We start from the raw sequence: 21556 nt of genomic DNA, 5'->3' as shown, positions 1-21556 counted from the left end.
GAAGAGGGGTGGGAGGGAAAGGGAAGGAAAAGAGAGAGAGAGAGAAGGGTGGGGAAGGGAAGGGGAGGGAGAGAAAGAGTAGAGAGTGAAGAAAAGGAGAGACACGAGAGACAGAGACAATAGGGAGGAAAGAGAAAGTGGCAAGGAAACAGAGACAGGTGGAGGAGGAGAGGGGAATAGTGAAAAATAGGGAAAAGAACGATGAGAGGATGAGGGGGAGGGTAGAAAAGAGAGGAGAGAGGGTTGCACAAACAGAGACAAAAAAGAGAGATTGATTGATTATAATATATGCTTTATTTAATAATTTAAAATTTTACTATGTTTAGTTTTCCTAAGCTACATTTCTAACTTTTAATGGGGGAATGGTCCTCATCCAGGGAGAGAGAGAGAGAGAGAGAGAGAGAGAGAGAGAGAGAGAGAGAGAGAGAGAGAGAGTGACAAAGAGACAAAAAGAGAGAGGGAAAGAGAGACAGAGAGAGTGACAAAGAGTCAAAAAGAAAGAGAGAGATAGAGAAAGAAAGAGAGACAGAAAAAGAGATGTAAAAGTTGAAAAAATAGAGGAAAAGATAGAGCTGTGGATACACATACACATATTACACATACAGACATACACACTAACGGGGAGAGAAAGAGAGAGACATGACGTCAAACTAGGTCGTATGATGACGTCATTCTGACCTCGTCACATCGATTGGAGAGCGAAAGAGCAACAGGCGAAAACGAAATTGGTGAGGTGTTTTGCGTGTGCCTGATGTGCTCTCTCTCTCTTTCTTTCTCTCTCTCTCTCTCTCTCTCTCTCTCTCTCTCTCTCTTTCTTTCTCTCTATCTTTCTTTCTGTCTTTCTTTTTATCTTTCTTTCTGTCTTTCTTTTTTTTTCTATCTTTCTTTCTTTCTTTCTTTCTATCTGTCTTTCTTTCTTTCTGTCTTTCTATCTTACTTTCTGTCTTTCTTTCTTTCTTTCTTTCTTTCTTCCTTCTTATCTTTCTTTCTATTTTTCTTTCTGTCTTTCTATCTATTTTTCTTTCTGTCTTTCTTTCTTTCTGTCTTCCTTTCTTTCTTTTATCGTTGTAAGTTGTTCTTGAAAAAAAATCTTTCTTCTTTCAGCAGTTTCGGGAATTGGTGTTGCTGGATAGAGAGACAAGGAAATCGAAACTTATCAAGTTGGAACTACCAACTCCGTTCATCGAAGAAAGAAAAGTACATACCTAGGTATTTATGTACAAAATTGTACATAGACATGTATTTCCTCTCATCATATTTCTAATTTCCTACTGATTTTGAGGCGAAGGCTCTAGAGATGGCGACTTCCCAGGCAGACTCAAACACCCATCTGTTCTGATGACTATTCGATGCTTGATTTCTGAACCAGGACATATCATTGCTGCTGCCAACACGGTAGAACCGTTTGTTAGCATTCTTCGACATGGTCTTCTAGTGTTCACCAGTTTCACACAATTTAACACACAAACATAAAATACTTCGCCTGAAGAGACGAAAATGAAGACTATTTTTCCTTTGAAATCACAGTTCCCTCTAAGTGAAGGGGAGCTTTGTTTTGACTGACGGTAGAATCTGCTACTTTAGGGGTCTGTGTCATAGCATGCTCATCCAGTGGTATGTCCCTCAAATCTCCTACATTGAACTCTACGGGTCTTTTTCATAGCATACCGGTCCTCTAGCTTACCCTCATCAGATGGGCGAGAAGAGACACAATACGTCCCATTTAGGTGCTGGGTCAACACGAGAAGACCAGAAAGTAACCCTTCCTCTTACACAAGAAATATTACATATTATGTATAATGAGATGAAATTCTATACCAAGTTACCAAGATGGTCCTTGGTCCCCAAGATACAGCCTACTTGCAATGCTCTGATAACCACTCGAAAATCTGAGATAAATAGCTTACTTTCAGCATAGCCTAGAACGGAGTTTAAACTCACTTTGTGGACCCGGTCATAAACCCTAAGTCGCCCAATTTTTTTTTTTTCTTCTTCTTCTTCTTCTTCTTCTTCTTCTTCTTCTTTTTTCGTCCCCTTTTCGGCGAAGACTGGTCCGAGCTAAGTTTATGTTACAAAGTTGCAAAGACACATCAGAATAATAAGTAGGTTGTGAATTGTGACAGGGATCATAAGATGGGAATACGTCAATAAAGTTAGATAGGTATAGGTAGGTACCACCTAGCTTGAACTTTTTTAAAGTCCCTTACACACGAGAAGTCCAATTGACGCTAATACTCTCCTTTATTTTTAAATAAAAATAAAAAAAGAGGTCTGATAGAGGGAGCTGTAACAGCGGAGGCCTTATCGTACGAAAACGAAGAGAGAAGGAAGACAGGATAGGAGTAAACCAGCCGTTTCGAGAACGAACCACTCTTTAGGATAAAGTCCGCTCCGGGCGCCCCGGGCGGAAATCGAATCTGCGGCCTGGCGCTTAAAAGGCAGAGGCGCTACCAACTAAGCTAACTGGGTAATCCTGTGACCACGTATGACGTTATTCCGGCATAGAACAATGAAGAGAGTTAAATTTAAGCTGGTAATTTTTTTAATTTACTAGCCAGTCACGCAATTTCTGTGTCCAATTTGAAGTCCTCACTTAAGCAGTGCATTGTCCCCATCTCAAATGAATTTGATGACTAAAATGATGCTGTCTACGCACGATAAGTCCACAAGTCCATAAATGAATTCTGAAAACTTGGTCGTTAAAGGAGTCCGTCGATAAATTTTACAGATTCTCTTTCTCCCTTGTCGTGTGTAGGCTCCTTCATGTACGTATCTACTTATTTATCCATTTATGTTATTATGTAAAGTATCGTCTATGTATGTAGTATGTATATATCTAACTTATGCCATTTAATTAGGAATCGATTGGAGGGTCATAACACGTACAACACACGTCAATATGCCCAGTACTAAATTACGTAACCAACCTACAAAGCTACATAATTCAAGCAAGCCTACAAAATTCATGCTTAGGATGTATGCACTATGCACATATCTGTGGCAGAGTGGTCAAGAGTTACTGACTTTCAACTCGGAGGTGTTGGGTTCGAATCCCGGCCAGGGCGGAAATTTTTTAACCATACTTTTCCGTTCTTGGATAGGCATGGATACGCTGACTAGTACTTTTTTTTGTGGATTTGAGGCAAGAATATGGGATGGACATGCTACAACACAGACAACCAGTCTCAAGTAGAGGTTTCAGTCATAGTTGACTGGGTCATTTTCTACCACCTAACCATTAGACCTCTAATAAGTTTTAGGTAGGTACCTACTTCGTTAATTTCGTAATTCAATGAGGATAAAATTTCATGCCTCGGCTAGGATTGAACCCACACCCTCCTGTTTATCAGACGAGTGCCTTGACCACTACGCCACCCAAGACACAGAGGTAATTCAGATGAATTATGTAAAGGACTCAGTACTTAGATATGTTTTATAATGTTTAAACATAACTGTTACGGAGTAGTCGTAAAACTAACCCCAAAGGATGTGCATGTAATATTAAATTACCCTTGAATAACCCTTTACCTCTGTATTACCCTTTGTGGCGACTTCCCAGGCAGACTCAAACACCCATCTGTTCTGATGACTATTCGATGCTTGATTTCTGAACCAGGACATATCATTGCTGCTACCAACACGGTAGAACCGTTTGTTAGCATTCTTCGACATGGTCTTCTAGTGTTCACCAGTTTCACACAATTTAACACACAAACATTAAATACTTCGCCTGAAGAGACGAAAATGAAGGCTATTTTTCCTTTAAATCACAGTAGGTACGCAATGTCTTGGTTTGCTCAAACTAGTGTTCAGACTTTTAAAACAAATTAAAAAGAACGAGGTTCATCGATTACTTTTGTTAAAACTAATATCACATAGTTAAATAGGTACTTTAATTACTTTAAAATTATACTTATTGTTCTTATCCTTTTAAATACTGAAATGCACGTCAAGAAGTAGTTTTTATTGTGATTGTTTTATTGTTTAATGGGCAACACCAATGAAAATGGGCATGATTAATAAAATTAATTACCTGAGTTATTTAAATTATTACCTACCACCGGTTTAAACTCGGTTTAAAAATAATTAAATGAAACGGCTCAGTATTCTTAGTAAAAAAAAATCCTTATTAAATAAATGGCAAAACAAAAATAACGTCGAACAGTTTCAAATGCTTTTTATAGCTTTTATCCCTTTGGCTAGATAACAACCCAGTTTTAAATGTGTAGACAACAAAAGGTCCTGTTTTATCAACTTGGTTATCACAACTGGGCACAAAAATAACCATTTGCCAGATTTTTCTAGGGCCTGCTTTCTAGAAACTCAAAGAAAGTTAGGAACATTGATATCAGGTGATTTCTTGCCTTCGCATGTCTAACATGTGTATTTATCAACATGAAGTTTTATAAGTTTAGTGTTTATTGCTACCATTATTGGGATCAAACAAATTATTGCGCCACCCAAGACACAGAGGTAATTCAGATGAATTATGTAAAGGACTCAGTACTTAGATATGTTTTATAATGTTTAAACATAACTGTTATGGAGTAGTCGTAAAACTAACCCCAAAGGATGTGCATGTAATATTAAATTACCTCTGTATTACCCTTTACTTGGTACCCTTGTATCACCATTTACCTTGTAGATAGGTACATGTATTATATTACCCTAATACAAGTATTACCTACCCTTTGCCCTTGTACATGAACCTATGTTCTAACTACATTATAGGTATTTCCTCACTAATGGATATTAACATTATTAACATGAACATCTAAGTATGTATAAGGGAGGGTATGACGTACTTAGAAAGCTCATTAATGTAATGTGTTGATGTAACGATTGTAACATTGTTGCAATTTGTGCATGCAATAACTCCAATATTTATGATGCATAGCAGGTATGCAATTTGTTTTTTTTTTTGTTTTTTTTTTTTTTTTTTTTTTTTTTTTTTTTTTTTTTTTTTTTTTTTTTTTCCTTCCTCTTCTTCTTCTTCTTTTAAACTAAGCCACAGGTAAGTTGTTTATCTACCTAACCTAAGTATTTTTTTTTATATTATTTGTTATTATTATGTTTTTGAGAAAGAGAGAGTATTGAGATGTTAATATTTTAAAAATTAAATATGTACATATTAGGGAGGTAGGTATAGGTACCTACTACCTACAATAATTATTTCATATTTTTCCCATTTTTTCTCTTTTATTTGACCTTGAAATTTGACACAGGGAGGGGAAAGAGGGGATGAACGGTGATAGAGAGAGAGGGGGAGAGGGAGAGAGATAGGGGAAACAGAGGAGAAGGCAACAGAGAGAGGGAGGGAGAAAAATAAAAAAAAGCAAAGAGGGAGAGAAAGAAACCTACAAGGAAAGGGATAAAGTAAATAAATATACTGAAGCTAATATGTAGTAGGTAGGTACCTATCTAATTAGGTAAGTAGTCATTTTACATTTAACTCATTTAAATTCCTAACCTGTTAATCCAACAGAATCTGTCATTAATCCATTAATCATTATAGGTACCTACACTATATGTAATCAGTTATTTACGACAAACAGGTTTACTCTCAGTACCTACCAAGACATTGATAAAAAAAAAAAAAAGATCACTCAAGAATCCTATCTTCAAAGTAAGTAAGTAATTATGTAGATGTCTAATTGGGTACATCATGATCAGATAAATCATAAACCTTGGATTTAATTATTGAGAACAAATACCCACATACTTAAATAATAGGTATGCTATCAATACAAGCTACATTTTATTGTACCAAGGACACCCAGGTGCATCACTACACCACTACGTTTTTGTACATATTTTTTCTATGTAGGTACTTTAACCTATCCATACCTATCTACCAATTTTACTGAAGTACACATATTCTCTGGAGGTACCAGAGAAAAGTCACACTTAAATAGTGTTATGACTCCATTACTTAGTACTTACTAATTATCATATGGTTTTCTTTTCTACATTAGACAGTTTTGATCAGACCATACCTTAGATAAAAACACAGGGAGATCTTTCATATTAAGTAGGTATAATGTCACTTGCGACCCCGATTGTACATGTTGCCTGCTTTGGTCTGTTCACACCAAGATGGTCATGGACTTATATGTACATTTTATTTAGGAATGCAACAAACACACCTATTTCTCAATGTAAACTTGTTGATGGACATTTGAGGGTATTTACGATAGGTACGAGAGATAATCATCAATAGACTGCATAAGAGTGACATTATTTTGAACATATTAAACAATCACAAAAACCAACAAACAACTCAAAGTACCTACTTGATGAAAAGTTGTTAATTAATTAATCAGCCAGTCACTCAATATTTGTGTCCAATTCTAGTTGTTAAGAATAGGACTTTCAGTTTTCTTCTCCCTCCCCAAAAATTAAAAAAAAAAAAAAAAAAAAAAACACTCAAGAATCCTATCTTCAAAGTAAGTAAGTAATTATGTAGATGTCTAATTGGGTACATCATGATCAGATAAATTATAAACCTTGGATTTAATTATTGAGAATATATACCCACATACTTAAAAAATAGGTAAGTATGCTATCAATACAAGCTACATTTTATTGTACCAAGGACACCTAGGTGCATCACTACATCACTACATTTTTGTACATACTTTTTCTATGTAGGTACTTTAACCTATCCATACCTATCTACCAATTTTACTGAAGTACACATATTCTCTGGAGGTACCAAAGAAAAGTTGCACAATAGTGTTATGACTCCATTAGTACTTACTAATTACCATATGGTTTTCTTTTCTACATTAGACAGTTTTAATCAGACCATACCTTAGATAAAAACACGGGGAGATCTTTCATATTGAGTGGGTATAATGTCACTTGCGACCCCGATTGTACATGTTGCCTGCTTTGGTCTGTTCACACCAAGATGGTCATGGACTTATATGTACATTTTATTTAGGAATGCAACAAACATACCTATTTCTCAATGTAAACTTGTTGATGGACATTTGAGGGTATTTATGATAGGTACGAGAGATAATCATCAATAGACTGCATAAGAGTGACATTATTTTGAACATAAACAATCACAAAAACCAACAAACAACTTAAAGTACTAACTTGATGAAAAGTTGTTAATTATTTAATCAGCCAGTCACTCAATATTTGTGTCCAATTCTAGTTGTTAAGAATAGGACTTTCATTTATCATTTTCAATCTCCTCTTTAAATAAAACACTTTGTCTGCAGCACTTATTGACAAGCAGTCTGATGATATTGACCACTTTATCACTGACTGAAAGCTTCAGCACTTTCTTTGATCAGTTTCAATCCATCCCTGCTTCCCTCTTTTATGGTGCTATACTGAAATACTCGATTCATATCGTAGGGTAAATACCAAATATTACTGTAATCAAGGGATTGTAGTCTAAAATCTTCATGATATTGATATCAATGACTCATGATTCAAAGAAACATAGTAGAATCAAGGAAACGTACTTTTATGGTGCTATACTGAAATACTCGATTCATATCGTAGGGTAAATACCAAAAATTACTGTAATCAAGGGATTGTAGTCTAAAATCTTCATGATATTGATATCAATGACCTTTTATGGTGCTATACTGAAATACTCGATTCATATCGTAGGGTAAATACCAAAAATTACTGTAATCAAGGGATTGTAGTCTAAAATCATGATATTGATATCAATGACTCATGATTCAAAGAAACATAGTAGAATCAAGGAAACTTCAAGATAAATAAATAAACTTTGTGCTACTTACAATAAGGTGTTTCTGCAAGGGGTGATAACTTTTCCCAGCCACTTGTGTCACGAAACACATGCACGGCTTTAAAAACGGCAAACTGTCAGAACACAGACTGAAAAGCTTTGGCACTTCTTGTAGATTTAAAACTTTGATAGTAAGCTGAATATTGAAAAGTAAAAGCTAATTGAACTTTTTAATTTGTCACTAGAGTAAACAATAATAAAAACATTACCTACAAATTGAATACAACCAAAGTGTCAAACTTTCGATCGATTTTTCTGTTTTCTCGCAAGGCAAAAGTTTTTCCAGTTTCCCTAAAACTGGATGATAACAGCTGATTACTGATAAGAAATGTAAACAAACGAGTTTGGGGTGTAGGGCTCTTTCACACGAGTAACAAACATGTGTTTAAAAAAAGCTGGAGTTTTAAAAATCTCTTTCAACTCGAAATGAGCAGGAATTTTTTGTATTTTTTGAGGATTAGACATTTTTAAATAATTTTGATACTCAAAGCTACAAAAAGATCAATTTAAATGATCCAGTGTAAAAGATTTTTTTTTTTAAATGGGTCATTTCAGCGTGTCGTGTGAAAGAGGGTTAAAGATAACACAATATGCGTCCACATTGAGATGGAAGGGCAGAATTGAGTTGAGGGGAAAAATTAAATTTCCCGCGAAGAAAAAAAATCCCACAGGACATTTTTCAAACCTAGGCCGAAGACCACTCTTTAAGCTTTTGATTTTTGATCCACATCAATAAACCAACCTCTCTCTTAGACTTTAGACAAAAATCTAAACTTAAAAGAAAGTAAAAACGCGAACCTTGAGCTTTTTCAAAATTTTGGCCGTAATTCAAGCAAAGTAAGGTTCGTAGCTTTCTCGAAACTCTGCCCAAAGGATACTTTTGATTTACGTCCTAAAGTCCTAACCTAAATCGAACCTCTCTGCAAAAAATTAAGCGACCTGATGAATGGTAAAGTCCACGAGATCGCAGTCCAAGGTCTCGTGTTCGACTCCCAGAAAGTAAAAAAAAAAAAAAAAAAAAAAAAAAAAAAAAAAAAAAAAAACCCAAAACTCACATCTAAACAAAAAAATAAAAAAAAAAAAAAAAAAAAAAAACAAAAAAACAAAACAAAACCACAAACTTACATCTAATGCAAAATATTACAAATATTTGTGTAGGTACATCTATTTAATATTATCAAATATGTAACATCAAAATGCCTAGCAGAGAATAAAGCTTATAACAAAAAATACAATAATATTGATGAAAAAACAAGTTAAACGAAAATAATTTCAAGGATGGTTTCAAAAGAAAAAGGGAATTTAGGTAAAAAAAAAGAATCAGACAGAATTCTATCAAAAGAAATTATGTAAAAATGGTTTGCAACATTTCAACCCACTTTCGTTCTGTCAAAAATCTGACGTGTCTCGTCATTATCTGTGTTTAACCTAACCCTTTTTGTGTTTAACCTAACCCTATAATAACACTGGTCACTTCTCATTTCTGACAGCTCCTTTTGTACAAATTTTCCATTGACGTGACTTTTGAACAATTACCCAGATTTTATCCACATTTATTCCAAATTTATCACATTATAATACCAACTTTGATCCATCATGGTACAGATTTGACCCTCCAGTTCTGTGGGACGGTCATTTCCCGCAATTTATTCCTAAGATTGGAGTTTCGGGAATTCATTTCCGTTTTGGTTTCTTCGCTCTAGAAGCCTGCTGTTCTTCTACCTCTTCTTGGTCACAAAACAAATGGCATCAATATTGACAGTAGGCTTTTCATACCTACCCAATTGTGGCAGTAACTTGGATACCTAGGTACCTATGTACATTACAAGTTTCAAACAAGGAAAGAGGCTCTCCATATACACAGTACTGTACCTACCTACTTATGATGAAAATTAAAATTGTGACATGCTTGAGCATAACACTTACAGATGGAGTGGAAACAAAGTTGTAATTATGTATTAGCCATTTACCTGAGGGTCCATGGGATAGTTCCTTTGTGTCCAATACCATGGGATAAGCAAAAAGCAACCACAAGATTGAGTGAGATGTCGTTCATCTTTCTGCCGATAGTTCACAAATCACAGGATTCCTTTGCTGATGAGACTGGAGGTAATAAAGATTAACGTGTTTATTCATAAAAGAACAAGCTGATAAGATTGAAACAAACACTGATAAGTTGCTATTTACCTAGATAACAAAATATATCACTGGGGCACAGAATTCCTCAATCTATGACGTCACCTAGTTATAACAACTTACCAGCGCCTACCCCGGGTTATACGAGTGTTATAGTCGACACGCAACAGTATGTTAATGAATATGCTGTGCATTAGTAGGGAACCTAAGTGAGGTTGATTGCCAAAGGCGTTTCCCACAGCCTAACACCCTAGGGAACTCTCATCTGTGGTCAAATTCTCAAACATGTGAGGATAAATTCCGCAATGAGAAAAAAACTAGGGGACTAGAAGCTCAATCGAGTGACACAGGGTTGCAGAAGTCTAAAACGGAATTCACTTTAAAGTGTCAAGCTCCCAAATTTAGAATTCGGTATTAGAGTTCCAGATCCCAGTCACTCGAGTGGGCTTTCAGCACCCTAGTTTTTTTCTCAGTGTATTCCTTGGCTGGGGTCGAACTGACAGCTATTAGGATTGAGACCCGGAAATGGTGGCGTTTACCGCTAATGTGTTGTAATGTTTCCTACTGTTAAGATAGCACCATTTGTTGTGTAAGGAAGCTATTGTAAGATCAATGCCATAAGAAACAACCTTATTTGGAATTCACCTACCTTGTATAAAAGATCTGACATGCTTCAAAAAAGAACCCTTGAACTTTTAAAAATACCTAATGGAAAATCCCTGTTGATACTCAAAATAACATGGTATTACTTTTGGAGATGAATCTCTTTTCAACGTTTAAATTTATTGTACAATAAAATTGACTAAACTTTAAGATATCTTGTTTAAAATAAGAAGGATTAACATAAAATGTTAAATCTTGTAAAGCTTGATAAAAAAAAAAAAAATCCCACTCAAATATTGTACATTTACAGTTATCATTAACATCACTAGTACCTATTTTATAGTTCTATTTTATTATGTAAGCCATTATAATTCAAAGTACAAAAAAATGTAAAAAAAATATATTGGACTTGTAAAAAAAAGTACATAAAAAATAAAATGCCTATTTTGTACAATAGAAAAGGTCTTGTTCTATTTGATTAGCCTAATAGTTGCTTCTCTTCAGGTTATAGTTGTAAGAAAATAAGAATATGACCTGTGGTGTGACGATAGATTGGTAGCTTCCAAAATAGGAGATCCCGGGTTCGATTCCTAGAGTAGAAAATAAGTAAATAAATAATGTACTCCCACTTAAACTGCAAACAATAGGTTGACGCGAAAGAGGCTTTACTCTGGTAGTACTAATATAGCAATTAATTGGAGAGTAAGTGCCCAGTCAAATAGTTCGTACGAGTAAAACCAGCTTCCTCTTAAAATAGACTTGACCATTAAGCCATCAAGTAAACTATAACATAACCTCAACACAAGTGAAAACACGCAACATAACTGAGCTGTAGATGGAAGCTCGTAAATGCTCAAAGAGGGGAAAACGCAAACATCACTCCTAACAAATTTGAACTCGTCCCCTCTAACATTAAACTTTTCCTCCTTTTTTGGAGGAAAAAAAACAATGAATTTTCTTAGACAAACAATACCTTCCTCTCGATACTGCATTCAAGGAAGGGAAAAATCACACTTTGTTTCCAAGGTTACAGCACATTTCAAAACTCCAATCCTTTCTAATTCTTGTGCAAATAGAAAAGTGTAAATCCCGCCAATGTGTGTACATTGTGCAAGTAAAAATTAACAAAACTCGTGTCTCATGATTGAAATTAAAATGAGCCTATATGAAATTTAGGGGGGGGGGGTTCCTGTTTATAAATGAACAATGAGGCTGGAAAATGAAAATATGCTGTGCTGGTCAAAATGAAAATTTACATAGATGCTTTCGGAATAACTTGAGAGATGTTACATGGGAACTCAACTTTTTTTACTTTCTATTTTCTTATTCATACTATCGCTGGAAAATGAAAATATGCTGTGCTGGTCAAAATGAAAATTTACATAGATGCTTTCGGAATAACTTGAGAGATGTTACATGGGAACTCGACTTTTTTTACTTTCTATTATCTTATTCATACTATCAATGTTGGCTATGGCTAAAATGTCTCGATAAGCAGTTTTATTAATGAGACCTCTCTTATTTTCATACACAATACTTTTTCTTGTATCAATGCCGTCTGGCGAGTTCAATATTAAACTGATATGAGCTTACAATTTAACGAATTCACGATCTGGGCCTCATTCAATCGAAGTATGGAATAATGAAATTTACAAGTGTAAAGTTAACATAACAATAGTTTACATGGGTAAATTATTATTGTTGTAACGTCCACACATATAAGTTAGTATTACTGTAACTCTAAAATTGTAATTTTTATGATTCCATACGTTCAAGGAATGAGGTTTAGGGGCTAATTCCTAAAAGATATAGAGTTTTAGCTACAAGTAAAAGCGATAAACGTAGGACTTTGCTACAGTTTTTCCATACTTTAATTCGCTTCTACCTTCTAGCTACAATTCCATACTTTTCAGCAATGGACCCAATGCATGCACAACACTTAACTTACTCTTGAAAAGTTATTCTGAACAATCGTGCTGCAAGGAATTTGGCGAATCTATTTGACCTTTTGGAACACTTTGAATTGAAAGTTTAGGTCATTTTCTTTTTGCACATCATCTGGAATGTTGGGATCTCTGCAATGGGCAAAATCAATAAAGATTATTTAATGTATCCATCCTTCTTTCAGTTTTGATTTTTTTTTCAAATTCAGTAGAAGTAGGCAATTGGTTGTTGTCGTTCTTCTGTTATTTTAAAATTAGCCATTTTCTTTGAAATTAGTTTCCTCATGATATTCTTAAAGATAATTAGCTACTAACTAAATAACGCTGACTCTGTTTGAGTAAATTGGAAAAGGCTATAGGAAGAAGAAGAAGACCAAGCTATGATGGGGACTTTTGAAACTTTTATGCACATATTTGGCTGTAGTCAAAGGAAAAAATGTTTCAGTTCTTCATTGTTTAGCATACTTACTTTATCAATTGAAATTTATCACTCAGGCTCGGGAAGAATGTATCACAGTCAAAATGATGATGGATTTGAGTCACATAGACTTTATCACAGTACGGTGAATTCAGACTTTCCTGTAATGATAGAACAGAAAACATGAATGAAGCATTACTTTTTCTAGTACATAACAAAATCAGACCCTTCTTCTTGGGGAATGTGCTAAGCCTATTCATTAGTGGTTCTGTCAACTGTAGACCTCACTCAGGTTCTTTTGCCTAAGCTAAGACATATTATGTCCATACTACACATCATTTTTATAATAAGATGACCTTTGGAATAAAAAGTTCTGAAATAAACCTACTAACTAAAAAACTTACCTTATAAATTGAAGATCCCCCTATCACCCAAACGTTTTCAATTTCACCTTTGGATTTTTTGTGCCTGCAATAGTAATGAAATAGAAACAACTTATTAAGGACAAGGCAAGCTAAAAAAAAAAAATCCTGGATAGTTATATTTTTTCCCCAAAGGGAGAGGCCTCTGAAGATAGCAGTCAATAAGATTTCTGGAAATGAGTTATCCAATATTTTAACATTCAACCTACTTCACACAAATAGAGACTCATAGTAGATAAGTAGACATACCTTAACAGATCAATAGCTTGGTCTAGAGAGGAAGTTGTGGTTACATTTGGACCTGTCAACTGTGACCTGAAAATTAAAACAAAACAGATTAATAACTTGAAGAGATACCTTTTCTTTATTCTGTCATTACCATTTGGCTACAGCTGAAGCCCTTACAACAACAATCACTTGAAGATGGGAAAAAAAAAACAATGTCAACATCAGAAAAGTTCATAAATTTGAAGTCAAATTTAAAAAAAAAAAAAAATCATGTTGTGCTTATCCAAATGTCAAAATGCATTTCAACACAGTTAAAGTATTTTTGTTCCTCAGCTTTTCCTAGATAAAATTCTTACCCAAGATCTGAATTTCTTGTCAGTACAACATTGTATCTCCCTGGTAATGGTCTGAATTTCTCCGGTATAGAATCCCAGGTTTTACGCCCCATGATCACAGCATTGACTCGGTTTGAATTTTCAGTCTTTTTTGTGATTCTTGAGAAATGTGCCATGTCCTTCCTACAAGAAAGAAATCAGAACAGTGTAATCATTGAAAAATAAATACCTAAATTCAAGTGTTGAAGTTTGGGCCTGGCTTGAATAAGACTCACATTTTTCAAAGGATAATTCAATCAATATTGAAAATGTGTTGTAATGTTTCCTACTGTTAAGATAGCACCATTTGTTGTGTAAGGAAGCTATTGTAAGATCAATGCCATAAGAAACAACCTTATTTGGAATTCACCTACCTTGTATAAAAGATCTGACATGCTTCAAAAAAGAACCCTTGAACTTTTAAAAATACCTAATGGAAAATCCCTGTTGATACTCAAAATAACATGGTATTACTTTTGGAGATGAATCTCTTTTCAACGTTTAAATTTATTGTACAATAAAATTGACTAAACTTTAAGATATCTTGTTTAAAATAAGAAGGATTAACATAAAATGTTAAATCTTGTAAAGCTTGATAAAAAAAAAAAAAATCCCACTCAAATATTGTACATTTACAGTTATCATTAACATCACTAGTACCTATTTTATAGTTCTATTTTATTATGTAAGCCATTATAATTCAAAGTACAAAAAAATGTAAAAAAAATATATTGGACTTGTAAAAAAAAGTACATAAAAAATAAAATGCCTATTTTGTACAATAGAAAAGGTCTTGTTCTATTTGATTAGCCTAATAGTTGCTTCTCTTCAGGTTATAGTTGTAAGAAAATAAGAATATGACCTGTGGTGTGACGATAGATTGGTAGCTTCCAAAATAGGAGATCCCGGGTTCGATTCCTAGAGTAGAAAATAAGTAAATAAATAATGTACTCCCACTTAAACTGCAAACAATAGGTTGACGCGAAAGAGGCTTTACTCTGGTAGTACTAATATAGCAATTAATTGGAGAGTAAGTGCCCAGTCAAATAGTTCGTACGAGTAAAACCAGCTTCCTCTTAAAATAGACTTGACCATTAAGCCATCAAGAGGGAAAAATCCCACACGCAAAAAATCCCTCGAGTATTATTTAGGTCGGTACCCATTTTTGAAATAAAATTTCTCAATCTAAAATACTTAATTCTAGAAACTAAGACCTAATTACCTATAGCCTATAGAAATAAATTAGAAAAGTAAATATTTTAAATTTAGAATTACCTAGGTAATTAATTTCAATTTAATTAATCCAGATAAGTGCGCTTTTTCGCGGATCTTATCTCTTCTATCATTGCTTGGCTCCACTTATCCAATCTCTTCTGACCTCCTTGAACGACCTTGTCAGGAATGTAGGAATAAATTCCAAGGTCATAAGGCTCCGATTTTCCAACATGTACAGGCACTTCGTAGGCAATTAAATTAGATACGTAGGTAACTCATTGATTTGATTCAATTTAGGGAGGTAATTTTTGGAGGTCTAACCTACCTCCTTGCTCATAATATATATTATGTATAGGTAGTATATACACAGGCTTGATTAAATGATCCGATGGTTTACCTATATTTATACGATAAATGCTTCTGCGATGGGAGAAAAAAGTAGACACAACAACATTTTATTTCAAATATTTTCATTTATTTATACATACAATATTTTTGAACTAATTCTAAATTGTTATAGGTACTTAATCAAATGGTTGTGTAAAATAAATTGAAATTGAAAGAGATGTAATGATTAGAAGTGCTGGAGATTTTTTTCATCTTTTTCGATCAAAATAATAATTATTTAATTTATAACTAAACATTGAGCCAAATGAAGGGTAGTCATGTACCCTCCCAGGAAAAAATAAGAAAAGGAAATTTTTGACAAAATAAAAGTATGCAACGATAATACGAAAGAATACTGAATTGGTAAAAAAAATGAGAAAAAAATGTGCACTAGGGAAAAACAGATAAATATTGATATCCACATAATTTAATGATTACAAAAATGTTTAGATTAATTTTAACACTACTTTAAAATTATATACAACTTTCCAAACAGAAGTACCGAAGTATAAACTCCACTATTTGAAGAACTAGAATAGGTACAACAGCTTGGACTTTTTTGTTTTCATTGGTAGGTAATGAAGGTAATGATTTATACCGTCATTTGACCATTTCATGAAAGGTAGGTACGTTTAAACCCCAAAACCCTCAGAGATAGTTTCTTAAAATTTCTATTTAAAAATTCCCTCTATTATGATAATTTTCCATCAATTGCAGGGTGTAAAAATCACCCCTATTACAACAGACTTTGTATTTTACAAAATTGTAAAAGTTCATCTGACACGTAATAATTGAGCAATAGTTCTTCTTATTCTAATCAAATCACCACTTTGGACTGGAAACAAAAATTTTCTATAGCACACTTGATATACTATTAGGACAAGGAAAGTAAGAAAACATAAACATAACTTGCAGTCTAATAAATTGGTAACTCACAGGAATAAAGTTTGGTAAAAATTGGTAACATGGCGTTCATTCGTTGATTTCTTTCAACGTGCGCCGAGCTTTCGGTGCGAGGGTGATCTTGAGCAACCTCACAATAGGAGCTTCCAGGGTGAGAGATATACAGAACGATAGGAGGAACGAAGCAACCACGTTGCCGAAGTAAAGGATGAGTGTGAGCGCGTTGTGGATGTGCATGGGACCATCCATCTGGAAACTGGTGAGAACCATGATGACAGGATGCACCAGGTAGGCGCAGTAAGTGAGCCGACTCAGCGGTTGTAACATGCGGAAGGACAGGGCGGAGTTGATACACCCGCCGTAGCCTGTACAACACGCGATGACTATCCAGGCTAGGGCGGCACCCCAGGCAGTGTGCCCCACGGAGACGTACAGGGCAGAACCCCATGCCTCCAGTGTGGTGAGGTGGAGTCCGTACACCAGACAGAAGAGAGTGGCGAGGGAAAGCAACCAGCCGAGAACTGTGGTGGACTGCGAAACATAAACAAGAATAACCAGCGTTAAACTGTGACAAAATCCTCCAATGGGTATAATACAAGTAATAAGACTTCTAAGTTCAAGGGACAAACTTTAGAAGCTCTCCTGGCATACGATATTGATACGACTGCGTATACCCATCAATACAATTGCAGAGGAATGGCTTACCGTGGACATCTTGATCTTGTGTTTGCTCCTCAACAGGAACCATCCGGCAAACATGCCAACGAGATAAGGACCCAGTCTGGTCCATGGTTTATCGTACAGCTCGTCAAAGAATGCAAACGGATCTTGTATTCTGAAATAAAGATAAATCAAATAAATAATTCTAATGAATTTACTTTTAAGTACACTACAAAATTTGAATTTTTAAGTACACTACCTATATTTAATATAAGTGCTATGAATTGCAACGCCCCATTACAATATACGAGTACCCATAAACACTCGAGATACAACATACAAGTATTCCGAGCAGAGAGCCGAAAAATCTACTAAACCATTTCAGCAATTCTTTTTGACCCCATGAGAAACGGAAGCAGTGGTTCCAGAATTTATAAGCTGGCTCTATTAAGGTCAACCGGCCGACTGAACCGTCCACACTGCCTCGACAACATAGATTCACCGAGTCGATCGACGGCCGGTCGACTATGTTTGGACATAACTACAGAACATTTAACTTTAACTTTCTTGATATCTTGTAAATATTGAGGAACTCTGTTCATAAACAATGATAATCAATAAAACATATTTATGAACAAGAATGATCGTTCTTAGATCAGTCTCAAGTCAAAATTGACCAATCAAATGCCTTGAGACTATGCTTAGCACGAACTTAAGTGCTAGCATTTTGTTCATAAATATGGGTGTTAGACTTCACGAGGACGGCTCTATTAGGACAACATTCTGGAAGTAAGTCTTACCTCGCTCTGTATCCGTAATGTAACGAAATCATGATGGTGGTAGCCCAGGAAGATATGAGGAAGAAAATGACAGCGCCAGCTGCAACTCTGAAATATCTGCAATACAAGGAGAGGTTTGTGAGAGTTCAGATGTTGACTGGACTATTGGAGAAATCATTCTCTAGCATTCATGGAATCTACTATAAGGGACATCTCCGCGGACGTTCTATATCCGAGTAATTTGTTACTTGGTTCTTCTCTAGCATTCAATAATAAAGGAGTTACTTGAATGTTGAATGAGTTATTTGACTATAGGTAACTTTGTGACGGTCCATTCTAACTATTGGATTGTACGAAAAAAAGGTACTTGAATGTTGAATGAGTTATTTGACTATAGGTAACTTTGTGACGGTCCATTCTAACTATTGGATTGTACGAAAAAAAGGTAGGTACTAGGTAGGTATTATAACTTGAACCTAATCTTGCAAATGACATTCCTTCTGACTCCAATATTTTATGTTGTTAATGAGATATGAACCACAGTCCCCTCACACATGAAGGCGAAGAACTTCCTTCCAAGGAAGATACATAGTAGGTATGTAGCAATCTAGATTTGAATAAATTTCAGGTAGGTGCTCCTTAAACATTAGGAATTGTTGGGAAAAGAACCAATATTGGTCCTGAAAGTCAAAGGAGCAAGATTCTTACTTGACGGATACGAGGAGAATGATGATAGCCAGGGCATAGAACTGAGTATCATTCGACATGTACCAACTCCACAGCATACACTGAAACAAACATAAATAAATAATTAGTATTTTACTGACCTAGGTAATACTAATGATCTAATGACCTAGTCATAAATATTTTTGTTGTATAGTGGTATAGCTGCATGGACTCCAGCTAAAATTACTTGGCCCGTCTCGTACCGCAGTCAACCATCACGAGGACTTGTGGAGAGAACCTGAGAAGCATTATAAACCCTTTGTAACCTCCAGCTAGCCTGGCTGGTTCGGGTTCGGCTGATCAACACTGCTGATGAGACTGGAGGTAATAAAGATTAACGTGTTTATTCATAAAAGAACAAGCTGATAAGATTGAAACAAACACTGATAAGTTGCTTTGTACCTAGATAACAAAATATAATTATCACTGGGACACAGAAACCAAAGACCATGTTTGTAGTGAGATTTTGGGTCATGGGAATTGATAGTAAAAAGGACGTTAGAAGATATGAATTCTCGATCTTTAGCAAGTATATCGACTTTATCATTACCTGAGATGTCTTTGTGACTTGGAATCAGACCAAAAACCAAAACGCCAAATCGCCAAACCGAAATTGTACCAACTCCACAGCATACACTGAAACAAACATAAATAAATAATTAGTATTTTACTGACCTAGGTAATACTAATGATCTAATGACCGGTGGTATTGCTGCATGGTATAGTGGATATAGTGTATAGTGGTATAGCTGCATGGACTCCAGCTAAAATTACTTGGCCCGTCTCGAACCGCAGTTAACCATCACGAGGACTTGTGGAGAGAACCTGAGAAGCATGATAAACCCTTTGTAACCTCCAGCTAGCCTGGCTGGTTCGGGTTTGGCTGATCAACACTTTAAGAACCCTTTGTTTCTTTTAAGAATTTCTGGAGAAAAGAGTTTTAACCTCATTCTTACCATATCTTTCATGGGGAACAGACTGTTGATGTAAAACACATTACGCCACCAGTAAACATCGCAGTTGTATTGGTCTTGACTCAAAGGCTCGAAGACAGAAATGTTCCTTAGCCATCTCATGTTGATTTCGGCCATGAGGAGAACAAAGATGTAAGCCGGGGTCAGTCTGAAAATGAGAAATGGGAAGACTGAAACCTAGGCATTGCATTATTTCTTCAATTATTTGATGAACCTATTTTATAGGCTTTCATGGGGAACAGACTGTTGATGTAAAACACATTACGCCACCAGTAAACATCGCAGTTGTATTGGTCTTGACTCAAAGGCTCGAAAACAGAAATGTTCCTTAGCCATCTCATGTTGATTTCGGCCATGAGGAGAACAAATATGTAAGCCGGGGTCAGTCTGAAAATGAGAAATGGGAAGATTGAAACCTAGGCATTGCATTATTTCTTCAATTATTTGATGAACCTATTGTATAGGTGGGTAGTTAGAAAAATTGCAGTGAAGAAATAATGCAAAATGCAGAAAATCTTAGAGCAATAAGGAGAAGTGTCTAGATAAGGGGAATTCAATGAATCAAGCAATACATACCTATGTAATGAAGTACTAGGGAACTAGGATACTTTTACTTCTCAGGAACTATTTGTATGAACGCTCGACAAAGAGCTAAATATGCAATGTGCTATACATTAAAACTACATCTCATTGGCCCGTCCTTCCTTTTTTTTTACTCTTTCTAACTTGCCGTCTATCATTTACCTAGATATTTTATGTATAATTTTTGTAACACTAACTTCTTTCTTTCAAAGGTAAGCAGGTAGTTGATTTTATCCTGTTACTTACCTTCCTGTTTGTTGTTTTATCCCAGATATCTTTAATGATACCATGATAAATTAAGGGGAAAAAAACCTGGCACATCGGGCTGATCGGCAAACTGACATACCTGATGAATCGATATCCGAGAAGTTTGAAGAACTTGAACACGCCTACTTGAAGTCCGGATTGCCTTTGTTTGGATTTCATGGTGGTTTCCTCTACGACTTGCTTCTTCATGGTTTTGAAATAGAGGTAGGTCACGAGAAGTCCACTGAAAATGGAAATGAGGACCGTTTGCAAGTTAGGTACGTTTTATCGTAAATTTAATGGTGATTCCGCACACGGAAAGTTAGAACGTAAGTAAGTAATCGTACGTTTTGTTTGATGGACAAATCCTATCAAACGTAGGTATTCATTAGGACAAGACAAGACATTGAACATATAAAAGGTCTGATTACTTGAGCGTCCGCTAGGTTCGCTTATCGTATTTTGGTTTTCGCACGCTTTGCTAAATCTAAAAACATGATAAAAGAACATGGCGTCTATATCGACATGGGTTTGGGTATAGTGATTATTATGGGAAGGATGCGAAATCTCTCTATTGTCTCCAAAAAATCGCCTTTTTGTAAATTGATTCTTACCTGATGAAGAAGAAAGTGTCCACCGAAAACGTTGCTTGACTCACAGTTTGGAACATGAAATTTCTTTCGGTCAATGTTCTGAGCATTTTGTTTTCTGGAGGCAAAAAATGACGTCACAAGATTAGGTATGTTACCGTACATACCTAATCTTGTGTTACTGTTTTTGGCTTTCCTGTAAATCAATCGCCGTTATAGGTAAGTGAATGGTAAGTGCAATAAATAAATAATAGTAATAGAAAGTAAAAAAAAATTGGACCCGAAAAGCAAAGACCTATAATAGGTACCTAGGTACTTAGCTCATAAAAATTAAGAACAATCAAATCGGATCATACGTTACAACTTTTTTTTTTTTTTTTTTTTTTTTTTAATGTGTTAAAAATTTTTTTTTTGTTCTCTCGTAAAAAAATTTTTTTTGTCTGGATAAGCAGCTAATAGAAACATATGAAAATTAAATACAAATGATGGATGGTCTGGTGACATGGATGATGACAATTAAATAATTGTCGACTTATACACTGGAAATACTGACTCTTTCGACAATCATTGAGTATTTTTTTTTTATAACC

General features: G+C 35.2%; 2 protein-coding genes and 1 long non-coding RNA gene across 4 annotated transcripts in view; 1 reads left to right on the top strand and 2 right to left on the bottom strand.

Annotated features, from left to right (window-relative positions):
- LOC103505119 (dihydrofolate reductase) overlaps positions 1-14044 on the bottom strand; it is a 37095-nt gene extending 23051 nt beyond the window's left edge. For both annotated transcript variants that reach the window (XM_008469430.3, XM_008469429.3), the window contains exons 1-5: positions 13887-14044; positions 13552-13617; positions 13285-13348; positions 12932-13041; positions 12468-12594 (exon numbers count right to left, since the gene is read on the bottom strand). In XM_008469430.3, the coding sequence (XP_008467652.1) occupies positions 12516-12594; positions 12932-13041; positions 13285-13348; positions 13552-13617; positions 13887-14041 (474 nt within the window). In that variant the 5' untranslated portion in view covers positions 14042-14044 and the 3' untranslated portion in view covers positions 12468-12515. The remainder of the gene's footprint in view (positions 1-12467; positions 12595-12931; positions 13042-13284; positions 13349-13551; positions 13618-13886) is intronic.
- Positions 1305-3948, top strand: LOC113465733. The gene is made up of 2 exons (XR_003390351.1): positions 1305-1526; positions 3777-3948. It is a non-coding gene; the product is annotated as an uncharacterized LOC113465733 (long non-coding RNA).
- Positions 14045-15572: 1528 nt separating the features above from the next.
- LOC103505120 (nose resistant to fluoxetine protein 6) overlaps positions 15573-21556 on the bottom strand; it is a gene marked incomplete at its 5' end in the record, with an annotated part of 9696 nt that continues 3712 nt past the window's right edge. The window contains 7 exons of the mRNA XM_008469431.3: positions 15573-16940; positions 17115-17244; positions 17870-17965; positions 18557-18636; positions 19531-19696; positions 20477-20620; positions 20991-21084. Of these exons, the coding sequence (XP_008467653.2) occupies positions 16479-16940; positions 17115-17244; positions 17870-17965; positions 18557-18636; positions 19531-19696; positions 20477-20620; positions 20991-21084 (1172 nt within the window). The remainder of the gene's footprint in view (positions 16941-17114; positions 17245-17869; positions 17966-18556; positions 18637-19530; positions 19697-20476; positions 20621-20990; positions 21085-21556) is intronic.

The sequence above is a fragment of the Diaphorina citri genome, unplaced genomic scaffold, assembly GCF_000475195.1.
Source record: "Diaphorina citri unplaced genomic scaffold, Diaci psyllid genome assembly version 1.1 scaffold152, whole genome shotgun sequence".
Lineage (NCBI taxonomy): Eukaryota > Metazoa > Arthropoda > Insecta > Hemiptera > Psyllidae > Diaphorina > Diaphorina citri.
The sequence above is the reverse complement of the archived record's forward strand: the minus strand, read 5'-3'. Positions and strand labels throughout refer to the sequence as shown.